General features: G+C 44.8%; 1 protein-coding gene across 5 annotated transcripts in view; it reads left to right on the top strand.

Moving 5' to 3' along the window:
• The window catches only part of rarga (retinoic acid receptor gamma a), a 51,646-nt gene that overhangs the window by 30,817 nt on the left and 8,151 nt on the right, over positions 1–12,678 (top strand). For all 5 annotated transcript variants that reach the window (XM_061675599.1, XM_061675624.1, XM_061675607.1 and 2 more), the window contains 2 exons: positions 12,090–12,238; positions 12,491–12,632. In XM_061675599.1, the coding sequence (XP_061531583.1) occupies positions 12,090–12,238; positions 12,491–12,632 (291 nt within the window). The remainder of the gene's footprint in view (positions 1–12,089; positions 12,239–12,490; positions 12,633–12,678) is intronic.

Here is a 12,678-nt window from a genome sequence, read left to right as displayed (position 1 = left end):
GACAGTTTGGTAAACAAAATTGGCCTCTAATCATTTTTCATTTCTTTCTGTTTGGCCATTCTCCTGCTTTTTGTTCCTTTTCACTGCCTAGGGTTGTTGGGTTGGGGTGGGGGCCATTGGGTCATCTGTCTTCATTAATCGTGAAGACACCAGGGTTTCAGTGGCTGTCATGCACACTGGCTCAGCTTTAATGAAGACAGATGCCCTGTCAGTGGAGGCCGAGGCCAGGGGGGGGACTCCAGCCAGTACGGCCTGCTCTGCTTAGTGAGGGGAGTCCTGATGATAACAAGATGAGATTTGTTTATTTAATCAATCAGGCATTTATAACCCCTCCTCCCTCCCCCTCTTTAAACTCATTCATACACATGTACACACTTAAAAAATAGACCTGGATTCCAGAAGTACATTTTTCTTTTCTGCTTTGTTCCAGAAAATCAAAGAGGTAAAAAAAAAAATAAAACGTCCTGAGAAGCTGCCCCGAGGGTATGGGAGTGGAGTCTAGCAGAGCAGAGCAAAGTGGAGCCTGCTGTGGTGTACTGTTTCAAGTCCAATAACCTTTGTAAACAAGGCCGCCCTATCCCTACACGAGGACCCATAATGCCTCTCTTTACCAAAGCAGTTGCTCCTCATTATACTCATCAATGAGGCTGATGAATTGATGTTTGAGGCTGATATCTCATTAGACGGTCCAGCTGCACCGCACAAAAAACCTGCCTCCCTGGCTCGTGATACCACACACCAAAATAACCACATGGTTTGTAAAGAATCGCAGAATTAATTCGCAGTCAAACATTGTCAGTGTCATTTTGTCAAAGCAGTTGGAATAAAGTAAAGCTAAGCACTTTATTTGAAAATGGTTGCCGTTTAAGGGGGACACAAAGTGTGCAAAGTGCTATTAAAAAAATTTATCCTCTCTAAATCCTGCTACAAAATAAGTGCATCCTTTTGTGTCGGTGGTAAATCTCTGGCGGTGATAAGTGTCAATACTGTTGGCTGTCAGCCCAGAAACAATCGGAGGATTTAAGTGTGTGGTCAGTTTTCCTGTTTTTTTGTTCACCAGAGGGAGACCTCAATGTCAGAGGTTAGTCAGGGGCTGCGGCCTGGCCAATGTCAGTTCTGCTCCATGTGTGGCAGCCTTGTCAGCACGCTGAAAAGGGGACCCTTTCAACCAGCTTGACTTGTGTAATGCCCTTAAGTGCCTTATGCCATAGGGCTGCTACTACATCTGAGCTGCCTTACACGTAAAGATAATGGACACTGATTTAGTCATACGTCAATGAGAACTGAATTAGTCAACTGCCAGGGAAGCCATTTGAGGGAGCCTGAGCAGACCAATTGCCTCTCTGTCAATGTTCATTTGCTTAGAAGAATGAGGCAATTACGCTTAGCAGTTCTCCAGGGTCACAAGAAGGGGAAATGTTTCTCTCCCACCAAAACACACTCTTTGCTCCCAATTTTCATTTGTTTGGGGGTCTTCATTTATTTGGGTCTCAAGCATGCAACCGACGCGCTTTAGAAACTGATGGGATGGTAAACAGATCTGTCAACTTGTGTGCGATCACATACACAAACACACACACGCGTACACAACTCCTTGTTAAAGTTCCATTGAAACACAAGGTGATTGAAATGGGTGTAAATCTTGACAGAAATGGCTGGAAAAATAAGCGCTACCTCTGACCGCTAGGTTCATTCTGGCCCTGATCATTTTCCCCTGATGGAAGGCCACAGTTATTTCATTATAATTACAAAAGATTCAATTAAAAGATTAGAATGCCTTGGGGGGGGCTGGATAGATAGTGCTATCTTTCTTGTGGCGGTGTTAGTGGGTGGGGGTGTATGTATGGCGGAGCGCATTCAGGAGACTTGTGCTACAAAGCTTCATGTTCTCATGAGGACTTGTCCACGCTGCTGTATACATAAACCCCGTTGATCCTTTCAAGATAATGTCAAATGAATGTGCCAAAGTTAAAAGGGTTAAGTAGTCAGCTGCTCCAAGGTCATTGGGTTGCAATTGATATGAGAGCGGGGCGGACCCTCACTTGTTTCAGCAAACTATTATGCGGCAGCAAAGCACACAAGCAATGTAAACCAGAGCATTCCCACAACTTCAGTGTCGTTTAGAGTGACATGTTCCATGTCCTGATCCTTAATTATTCTGCAATTTGACACTAAGCAAAACACACAGATGGGTTGGCGCCAGAAGAGATCTTATTATGCTTGCTGCTGTTTTTTTTTTTTTACTGTGTAAGTAAATATTATATGCACCATTTTATAATTGCGTCTGCCGTGTTACATCACACAAGATTATTCATATTATTTAAGTAAAACTTGCACAATCGATTGAGAAACAATACAAGTGCTCTATCAAAATGTCTTCCTTTACAGATACGTTTTAATGCACAATTATGGTTGCAGTTTCAGGGGGTGGAGAACTGCAGGTTTCTATGTTGTCCACCTTTCGAGGGTACCTAATGTTGTGGCCAGAGAGTGCTAACAAGAAGTGTTTTTCAGTTTATACATACTTGCAGTATCCCACCAACAAATAATACAAAGGTGCCTATAAATAAACAGATTCAATCTTTTCAATTGCTTGTTGCCTTCTCCACAAGCCCTCTTTCATGTGCCATTCTGCTTACAGACAAATGACAGTTGGTGATACTGTGGTTGCGTGTGCGGGGTCTATATGCAAACTCCTATATGTCAATGACTGCAGTGTTTACGTGCCTGTTTTGGCTGGCGTTTGGGCACCTAAACTGCTGCGTCTAATCCAGAGACAGTCAATGTGCCAGGCTGGATTCCACAGACCCCTGTTGGAATCTGGCGCGGCCCTAATGGCAGTTTATAGCCCCCTCCAGCAACGTCAGTCACACGGCTGTAAATAAAATTCAACTGTGCGGAGACTGAATACGTCAGGTCGCACTGGATCGCAATCCTTCTTATCCATGTTATTAAAAAACAGGCAGAATCCTGTTCAGCTGAAACATCTGAGCAAAAGCTCACAAAACGTGAAACTGTGAGCTTTCTGAGCCCACAGCCTTGCATATCAGCATTGTGCAAAATGTGGACTTTTCATAATAGTTTGCACACTTCATATCTGGCTGCTGCTATTGTTGCTGTTTACTGAGAACAGAATCCCTCGCTCTTAGGCGTGGGCAATTGGCAGCCTTTGTGTGTGTGTGTGTGTGTGTGTGTGTGAGTGTGAGTGAGTGAGTGCAGACGCGATGGTGCATTTGCGTCTTTATCTATAACGGCGAGCCTGCAACATTTTGAGGTGGATGTGTGTACAGTGTATATAGGAGCATGCGCGTGTCACCTTGAAGCCATGTGAGAAGAGCGCAGCGCTGTTATGACAGTGTAAATGACTGACACCTTGGCTCCAGCGTTGCTAGGGGCTGACTTTTATGAGAAGCCGAGGCCGAGACGGGCCTCTGAAGCCAGACGAGCTTGAGCGTTCTCCCTGTGTGAATGGCCTGTGTTTTTGCAGCAGTTTTTTGGCAGGGAGTGGTGGGGGGCTGATGTTGTACAACTATTGTCCAGGCTTATGAGTGGAGGGTGATGGAGGATTTAAAAGACGACTAGGTAGAAGATAAATTCTGCAACTCCAACAAAATCTATTTATTTTTTATTTTTTTGCATTCGTTAGTTTATTTACGTATGAGTGAGGGCGAAGGTGTTTGCAAGCTGCTGATTTGTGCTGAGACTTTGTGATACGATTATTGTGAATGGGCACCCTAAGGAGACACTTTTTTCTCAAAGCAGGAAACAAGAGAACACGTTGACATCTTACAGCTGCTCTGTCATCACATTTCTCCCCAACCTACTGTCATATCTTTGAGCCAGGACCACACATTTTTTTGCCTCACTGTGAACTCTGCAAATAGCCTCGTGCACAGATGTGGAAACGTCCATGTTTATTTGAGTCTCTGGTTCTGTTATAGTCAGATTTGTATTTATTTACTTTGGACATAAGTTTTTCCCTGCCACAGCGATATATTATATTTCCTTTCGTTTCACCGCTGCTTTCCCAGCGGCGCTTTCTTTTGAATGTTCATGTATTTATAAATTCACTTAATGCTGCCCAACATCTTTCCTAATCTCTCATCAGAAGATGACATTGACCAGGTTTCTGACTCAGAACGTCTTACACAAGAAGCACATTCTAACTTTGCACATGACACATTCGCGAGCAGGTAGGTGCTCCTCTCTGGCTACAGACACCTTATCTTCACTGTAGTCCTGCTGTCTGTAGGCCAGGATGTGTCAACTCTCGCTCCCAAGTTTGAGCATGTATGCCAAAAAACACTGAGAGAAGCAGCCGGCTATACTGACAGACAGGAAGTCATCCAGCAAAGCAGTGAGGCGCTGCCGGGGATGATTTATGCTTGCTTCAAGAATGCTGAAGGACTGCAAGGTACACTCTCATGGGCAAGCTTCTCTGAGTGTGCAGTCCTTTTTCCTTATACTTGGTTCTTGCGCTCGCACCACACATGGGAATGATGTGGATTTACCTATTCCCTTTAGAGACATTCAAAGGCAACACACTAAACTTTTCTTTGTGCCTATTCTCTACATGGCAAAATGTTCCACTATGATAGAAAAGGGGGGGGGGGGGGGGGGGAAACATTAAAGTGAAGGTTGTTGCTTCAAGTTTAGCCCAGCTGGTTAATCTGTTGGCAAAAAAAAAAAAAACCTCTTAATAGTGCAGCTTCTCAGATGAACTCACACAGTTACAGTATTTGTCTATAAACCAGTTTGAGGTGAGTTTGTGCCCATTGTGACTGTTTGCGTTTCAGAAGTCACCACAGTGGCACGGATGGCAAATCATTCAGGCACCGGAAAGCCACAGTCGCTTGTTGGTTGCTCGCTCACTCGAACTTGTCATTCTTCCTCTTGCGCTTAGTTTGACTTAAAATGTTTCTTTTACAGGTATTATGGTCAAAGCCAGATTGGTAGCTGCACTATACTCGGGAAAAATATTGGGCCACAGGAAATGGAGGTAAACAAAGTGTCTTGGAGCCAAAATGACTGACTTTCTGTGAAGACTTTCCACCAGGTTTTGGTGTGTGCCTGTGGGAATTTGGGGAATTTGATGTCACTTATATTGGACAAGGAGAAAGTCTGACTCCTAATCTGTTTTTAGTTCATCCTAATGATGGGGTTGAGGTCAAGACTGTTAGTTTCTTCCAAACTCATTCAAGCATGCCTTTATGGACTTTGCTTGTCTTGGTTGAATTGAAAAGGTCTGTCTCCAAAGATGGAGGCACAGAATTGTTCAAAACATCTCAGTGTCTCAAGCCCAGCCCCTGATTGATTCATTACTTAAAATAAGTTTCTCAGTCATTTTGTCAGTAAGGTTTGATATAAATGGGTTAGTCTTCATAAAACCTTGACAAAAAGAAAGGGGTAACTAACACGTGTTCATTCAGATTGGGAATGACTTGTGCTCTAGTCTCGTCCCATTTGAGGCTCGCATTTGCTCATTTTGGTCTGCAGCGCTTCCCTAATGGGTGGGAGTGAGTACTACTGTTGTTGTTTACATTGACCTCCTCTCCCCTCACTTCCTCTGACAGAGCAAGGCTGCAACCATGGCCGTGCTACTTCTACTTTTGTAGGTTTCTATTGTTGTGGAGAGGAAGCAATAGCCATTGAATGAGTGTTGGAGACCTTGCCAGAGACAGACAGGTGAGAGCCAGGGCTACAGATGGTGAGAGGAAGTCTGTAAGGACGAGAAACAACCCGAGGATCAAAGGCTGTGGGCTTACCTCGATGACTCTCTTCTCTCCTTGTCTGCTTCCTCCGCTTGCTGTCTGCTTCCTTGCCTGCCCGTCACTTGTTCCTGTGTTCTTGACATGATCAATGGCCCAAGGCTGAGCCATATTGCCAGGTTCGGGTTCACTCTCCAGTCACTGAAGTGAAGCTGTGCTTCGCTCTCTTCTGGTGGGCAGATGAACAATCAGCTGGAGCTCACCACAGGGATGAGAGGGCACATATTTTCCACACAACTGCACTTGACTGTTTTCTTTTGCCTGTTTGCCATGAAAATCTAGTGTGTCAAATCCTTTGATTTTAATTATATTTCCTCTAAATCCTCCCTCCCCACCTTGTTTTTTTATTTAGATGGCTCCTTCCTCTGGTTTTGTGCAAGGACATTTGAAGGAAACCTTTTTACTGGGTTCACTGGGGACAGACCCTTTGGCGTTTGAAGCCAATTTATGTCTGTGTTTGACAGTGTTGTGTGTTGCAGGAAAAGGGGATGCTTGTTGCCAAATGTCGGCTTGGCTGACTCCATCAAGAAAATATCAAAAGGCTCTTTTATGAGGTGCTGTAAAGAAGAAGGGGTGTTTTGAGAGCACCAGCTGACTGGAAGGATAATTCCACTTTTTAAAATTGTTTGCCTCATAGCTTAATTGCACAAGTTGTTTTTGACAAGTGTTGCAATATCAATAAAATAAATACCCATGTGCTCGTCTTAGGCAACTTTACTATTAGGCTAACGAAATGTGCCCAGGGGATACTGTCTTTTCCCACCTGCTGCCTTTTTCTTCCACTGCTCTGCCTGTGTGTGCACTTTTATCAGGGGAGCGTGTGTGTGTTTGGAGGCCATGTCGTACTCGACAGTCCAAGATTTCCTCTGCAGCCATTGTGGCACCTGTGAGCAAATACTACAATGTTTTACTAAATATGTTCTCAGATTATATGTTTTCATCCTGTCTCTCTCGTTTCATAGCTTTCTGCTGATTCTAACAGACTGGTGTGAATTCCTGGATTGGTGTGTGTGTGTGTTTTTCCACAACTACTGACCATCTTAGAGTGTCTTTTTGTCACTTAGGAAGGTGCCCAGTAGCCACAAACCTATGCTTGTGGATATATTTGACTGATTTCACAAATCAGCTAGCCAGGGCTTCTTTAGGTGAGTCTGTGTCGCGGCTAATGAGGTTTCTGACAACCATTGACAACTTTGTCGACTACACAGCACCTTTAATGAAAGCGTCACCTCCTCCTTGTCAACACGCACATCCCTGCCTTCCGACTTTTGGCTGTAGCACGACAATATAGAAACCATTTCTTACCCTATTGTGGGCAGGTTACATTGTGTGGGCTCTTGTGTGGGGCCTGAGCCTTGTGTAAGTCACACAATGGACTCTTGATAGATTTCTCACATGAAAGCTTGCAGGTGACTCAACTATGTGCAACAGAGCTTGAGCGAGGCAGCAGAATGATGTGAGCTGTGGGAAATGTAAGCGGGACATAGACGTAGCCACAAAAGCAGTGACGGAGATCCTCAGGAAAAACTGGTTCCAAAAAAGGGGAAGGAAATGAGTGTGTTGTGTGTGGGACCTTGCAGCAGAGGCCTTAGAGGGATGGCAGGAAGACGTGGGTAGAGAGACAAAGAGGAAAGTGGCACTACGGCAAGGGTGTGGTACTTTCTTTTCCTCTTTTTTTTTTTTTTTTTTTTTTTTTTTTTAAAGTCCCAGCTCTTGGTGGAGATCTGCTTCCTGAGGTAGAGAGGCAAGGGAACCCACAAAAGTGGCAGCAAGTCCTCTAACACACTGTTTATCCCCCTCCTGCTCAATCTGTTCCCCTTCTGCCGCTTCTGCCTGCCCAGTAAAATAACCCTCTTTGAGCAGAGAAGCCCTAATTTGTGCTTCTCTCTCACGCGCTGCCTCAAAACCTCACACCATTTTACTGCTCAGCAAATTGCGTCAGGAACACGCAAAGCTTTGCAGGCTGTTTAATGAAGGTAAAGATGGAGACAAAGGCTCCACATGCCCACGCTCACAGCCACACCAATAGCAGCAACATGAACATAATGAGCCCCTCACACACAGGGCATTTTAATGGGGAACAGTGGAGCGCACTGGTACACTGTTAGGAACTGGCTGCCCTTTACAAATCAAACGTGGAGGCGGCTGTGAGCGTGCCTTGCGCACATTAACGAGCGAGAGGAACACCTCCAAACAGGACCGTGCCAATCGCTCACACACATGTATGGAACATTGTTCACGCTGTACAACCGCTGTGGTATGCCACGGTTGCACTTACGGAACAACATCCCATCAAAGATTCACTCCTATGGACAAGTCACGTTGACAAGATCTACAGGCCTATTGTGAAAGAGTACTTGTTACGCTGCCAGACTGTCATATGCTGCACAGCTAAAAGCAGGCTGTTGCAACACCAAGCACGAGCCGCATAGTCACGCCTTTGCTCACATTCATAAGAAACACTCCCATTTCCAGTTTAGTGAACAACAGGCGCCTTTCGTGTTACCAGAAACTCCACATGCTGCTCTTCCTCCTCGCTGCCTTTCCCCCCCTCTGCTGTTATGTTATATATGTCTAGCCTAAAGTAGATCAACTGACATGACCCAGAATTTAAAATAATTGACCTACGTTAGGTCACCTCCAGATAAAATGCTATTTCTGTCTGTGTAATATTCCCTCTTAATGAGGCTAATGATTCCACTCATTCCCACCCAATCTTGAGGACATAAGTGCAATGGAACCCAGGTGGATTGTTGTTTGGTGTTGGTTTGTTCCTGGTGTTTGTAGCCACTGAATAGGATCAGGTTGTGCGTGTATGCATTAAGCCTGGGCGCTGCAGCTGGGCCGCAATGAGAGAAAGGATTAGCAAGTTGATTCCTGGCAGGAAACCAACAGTGGCCACTGATAAGTCAACTAGCCCACGTTCTTGCCCCCCCCCGCCGCCCCTTCTCCCGTTCCCTTCCCAAACAACAGAAGCCACCCACCTATCCTACACCTCTCACCCTCTCATCTCATCCGTCCATCATCAGCTCACAGGCCTCTGCGGGTGGATTGTCATGCAAATGGTGCCCTAGGCATCGGAGCGCTGATAAGGAGGGCCTCTCATTTCACAGGGCTTTGTTTTCTAAACAGTGATGAGCTGAGTTGAGGAGACCGGGGAAAGGGGCTCACGGCAGCTGCCTGAATGGGTCCTCTTACTATGGCGCCTTGGGCTAAGTGGTTTTGGGTGAATTGACCGGAGCAAACTGAATGAGGTCAGCAAAGCCAGTCCAAGAGTTCTAAACTTCGGAGGAGCCATCTTCAAACTTTTGTTGTTTGCCATCCAAAAACGCTCTTCAGGATGGCTTGTATTCGGCTCACGTTTGATGATGTCACCCAGTGTGTGTTACAGCACATTTATCGGTCCTTTTTCTACACTCTTGTCAGCACTCATACAGGAGCCTCATTTGCTTCCGTTATTATTGCATAAACACAGAGGTTCATGGCACGTTCAGAAGGTTGCCGCGCTCCCGTCGACCCCCGCTTTCTGACATTCCGGCCAAGAAGAAATGAGGACTGTTGTAGGCCGCCGCCAACTTTTGAAAATTTGGAAAAGGATAATGGCAAATATTTTTACTTCCAGCAAAGTAAGGCTTTGAGGGATAAAATTACCAGCGGATTCCTACAAGTTAAATTTGAACAGTCAAATTTATATGGATAACAGATGTTTGAGAAGCAGCCGACAAGATGAAACATCTCTGACATATTTCTGTTAGCGTCATCAATGAGCTTGTCATTGGCCACAACACAAGTGGTACTAATGGTCAGTTTGGTCTTGAACAAGACTTTCCTTCACTGTGTCCTCTCCTCCCCCTTTCCTCCTCTTCCCCTTTCTCTCTTCCCAATCAAATTCCTCCATTTATGTCCTTCTTTCTTCTTTTTGAAGTCTCCCCTCCCTTGTAAAAAGCCAAGCTGGTGGTTTTCGCTGCAGCCTTGGGTGTGAGAGAGGGGAAGAAGGGGCAGGGGGGAGGGGTTGTAGGTTAAGTTTAGGCTAGCCCTCTGTGCTTTCCATTGAGGGCACTGGGGTGAGGTGGGTGTTGTAAAAGTTCGAATTTTAGAGCCTCCCTGTTTTTATTTTATGATTGGCCTTTTTTTACGGGCAGGGCGCTTCAGCTGGTGTGAGTGTGAATAGCTGCCCAAGGTGACCGAGTCCCAATAAAGTGAAGGCCAGCCCGGCCGGGGCCTCCAGCCAAGCTTTATAGGCTGCCTTACGAGCCGAGGCCTCTATTAAAACCTGGCAGGGCTGCACCGAGGAATTTAGGGCCAGGAAACAAGAGAAAAATAGGGTTTGTGTGTCAGGGGGTGGCAGGATACCAAGTTGAAGGGGGGGTTGAAGTTTAAGGGTGACTAATGGGGAAAGTTGAAAGAGGTGCATGTGTGAAGAGAGCTTGGTGCTGTATGTGTGTTAGCACATGTTGCCAGGGGAATTAAGATGCGTGTATGTCAGGCCTGTATCTGTTCCACTGGTATAAAATTCACAATCATAAACATAGCATAGCAAAATACAGTATATGACTTGAGGTTACTTTGCTGATGTTACAATTGTGGTGCTGGTGTAACTCTTAGCACGGACAATATGCGCAATATGCAATTAGCCGTGCGTGCGTGTGTGTTAGATGTTCTCATGAGCCAGTGTCAGTCTGTGGAATGACGAGCAGCCAGTTTTGAGTCGCTCTGTCACCTGGTCTTATCAGAGGAGGTGTCAAGTCAACGGCAAAAACGGTAAAACTGTTTTGTCTCAACTGTCAAGCACTCACACATGCAGGATTGTAATTGGCTCTCGGAAATTGAGGTTGGCGCATGCAATTCATATTTTATTCCTCTCTCTGCCTAGTATTTGTACATAATAATGTCAATCTTTCACACATAGACTATAAAATGTGCCCTTTGTAAAATTAAACCGGGATACATTACCTTCATTTTATTCCTTTGGATGGAGAATATTTGAAAATATAGATCCTTTTCTACCTTTTAGAATTGCATCTAGTGAAACTGTATTGGGAACTCTTTAGTTTTGACACATTAAAGGGGGTTTCCACTTTTTAACTTGATGTCAAATCTCCAATCTAGATCAGATCCAGATGAAACTAGATTTGGCATTACAGCTTCTCACCCTGCTTACGCTGATTTAATTGAATTGGGTTTAGTAAAATGTTTATGGCCCTTCATTTGTATATATTAGGCTTTATACACAATCAGGATTTTTGGGGGCCGATCACCGACCAGCGAGTTTAAAAATCTGATGACCAATCACCAATCCATCCGATCACAACATGGAGCAATGTGTCTATTTAAACGACGTGTTCATTTACTGTATATACTTGTGTATTTTATACTGAGGATCTTCAAAAGTATTCTCTAGCATTTTAGATAAACGGTAAAACATTAATGAAAACTAGGGCGCATTCTTGGATTGCCCACTGACATAAATTTAAAATTCAGTCAGGTCAAACCAACATTATTTGAGACAGAAATAATGGGTGCTAACTTCCATCCATCCATCCATCCATCCATTTTCTTCCATTTCTGCGAGGTCAGGTCGCGGGGGCTCCCATGGGTGCTAACTTACTGTACGGCTGTCTGCACGGGTGTTGTCCAGAGTTTGCATCATCGTCCGTTTGGTTGTTGGCTTTTCCTTTTCCATGCTGCGTTGCTTGAATGCGGCATACTCCTCCTTGTGTACATTCTTCAGGTGCCTGATCAAATTTGTTGTTGAAGCATTTAGATGACGTTCCTCCACGTGGTACTTCAGTTTTGCACAGTTTTGCAAATGGATTTCGTATCTGAGACGTCGCAAAAAAGTCCCTCACCGCCGACATGTTTTTTCACCGACAAGTTTGACGAGACACGTGACAAGGCTAAAAATAAACTAGCTTTTGAATTCATACATGATGGTGACACGTAGTAAATGCGTAATTCACCGAACTATGACATTAAAGCCGATGAACATAAAGTGCTAATTTTTGAGCCGATCAGATCAGTGTAAAGTCTAATAAAAAAACAAAAACCTATATATATATATATATATATATATATATATATATATACACACACACACACACACACTGTATATATACACCGCTCAGCATGTTGCTGGCTTCACAAATCAATCACCGAGAACATAAATGCCAGTGGCTGTCATTTCATCCTTGAAAGCAATTCTAAACAGTGGACATGCTTCATGTATTCATATGAGCGCTCCATTGCCGTAGGACAACGATTTGTGACATATCACATGCTCATGTGCTCTGCTCTTTTTCTCCATCCCCCCCCCTTCTACAGCGGTGGAGACCCAGAGCACCAGCTCAGAGGAGATGGTACCCAGTTCTCCATCTCCACCTCCCCCACCTCGTGTCTACAAGCCCTGCTTTGTGTGCCAGGACAAGTCCTCAGGGTATCACTATGGGGTCAGCTCCTGTGAGGGTTGCAAGGTGAGAAGATCCCGCCGTAGTAACACTACTCTGCTTTCCTAGCATTTGGAAAATTGCTTTGGCTTCCGTTACCTGAGGAAATTAAATTGCGACGAAAGAAAGGGCATAGAACTGCAAAGTTTAAAAATAGAGATTGTCTCAAAGGGAAGGGTGGCTCGCAATTAAATGTCACATAATTTGATGGCTTGACTATAATGGAGACCGTCTCTCTTGCCGTCTCCCCTTTTATCTCGCTCTTTCCCGACGCTTTAGGGTTTCTTCCGTCGCAGCATCCAGAAGAACATGGTGTACACCTGCCACCGAGACAAGAACTGTCAGATTAACAAGGTCACACGCAACCGCTGCCAGTACTGCAGGCTGCAGAAGTGTTTTGAGGTCGGCATGTCCAAGGAAGGTGAGTGCTACAACTCCACTTGGTATATACAAACTCATGAACAGAT

Source organism: Phycodurus eques, chromosome 1 (assembly GCF_024500275.1).
Source record: "Phycodurus eques isolate BA_2022a chromosome 1, UOR_Pequ_1.1, whole genome shotgun sequence".
Lineage (NCBI taxonomy): Eukaryota > Metazoa > Chordata > Actinopteri > Syngnathiformes > Syngnathidae > Phycodurus > Phycodurus eques.
Note: the sequence above shows the minus strand (reverse complement) of the source record. Positions and strands in the feature narration are given on the sequence as shown.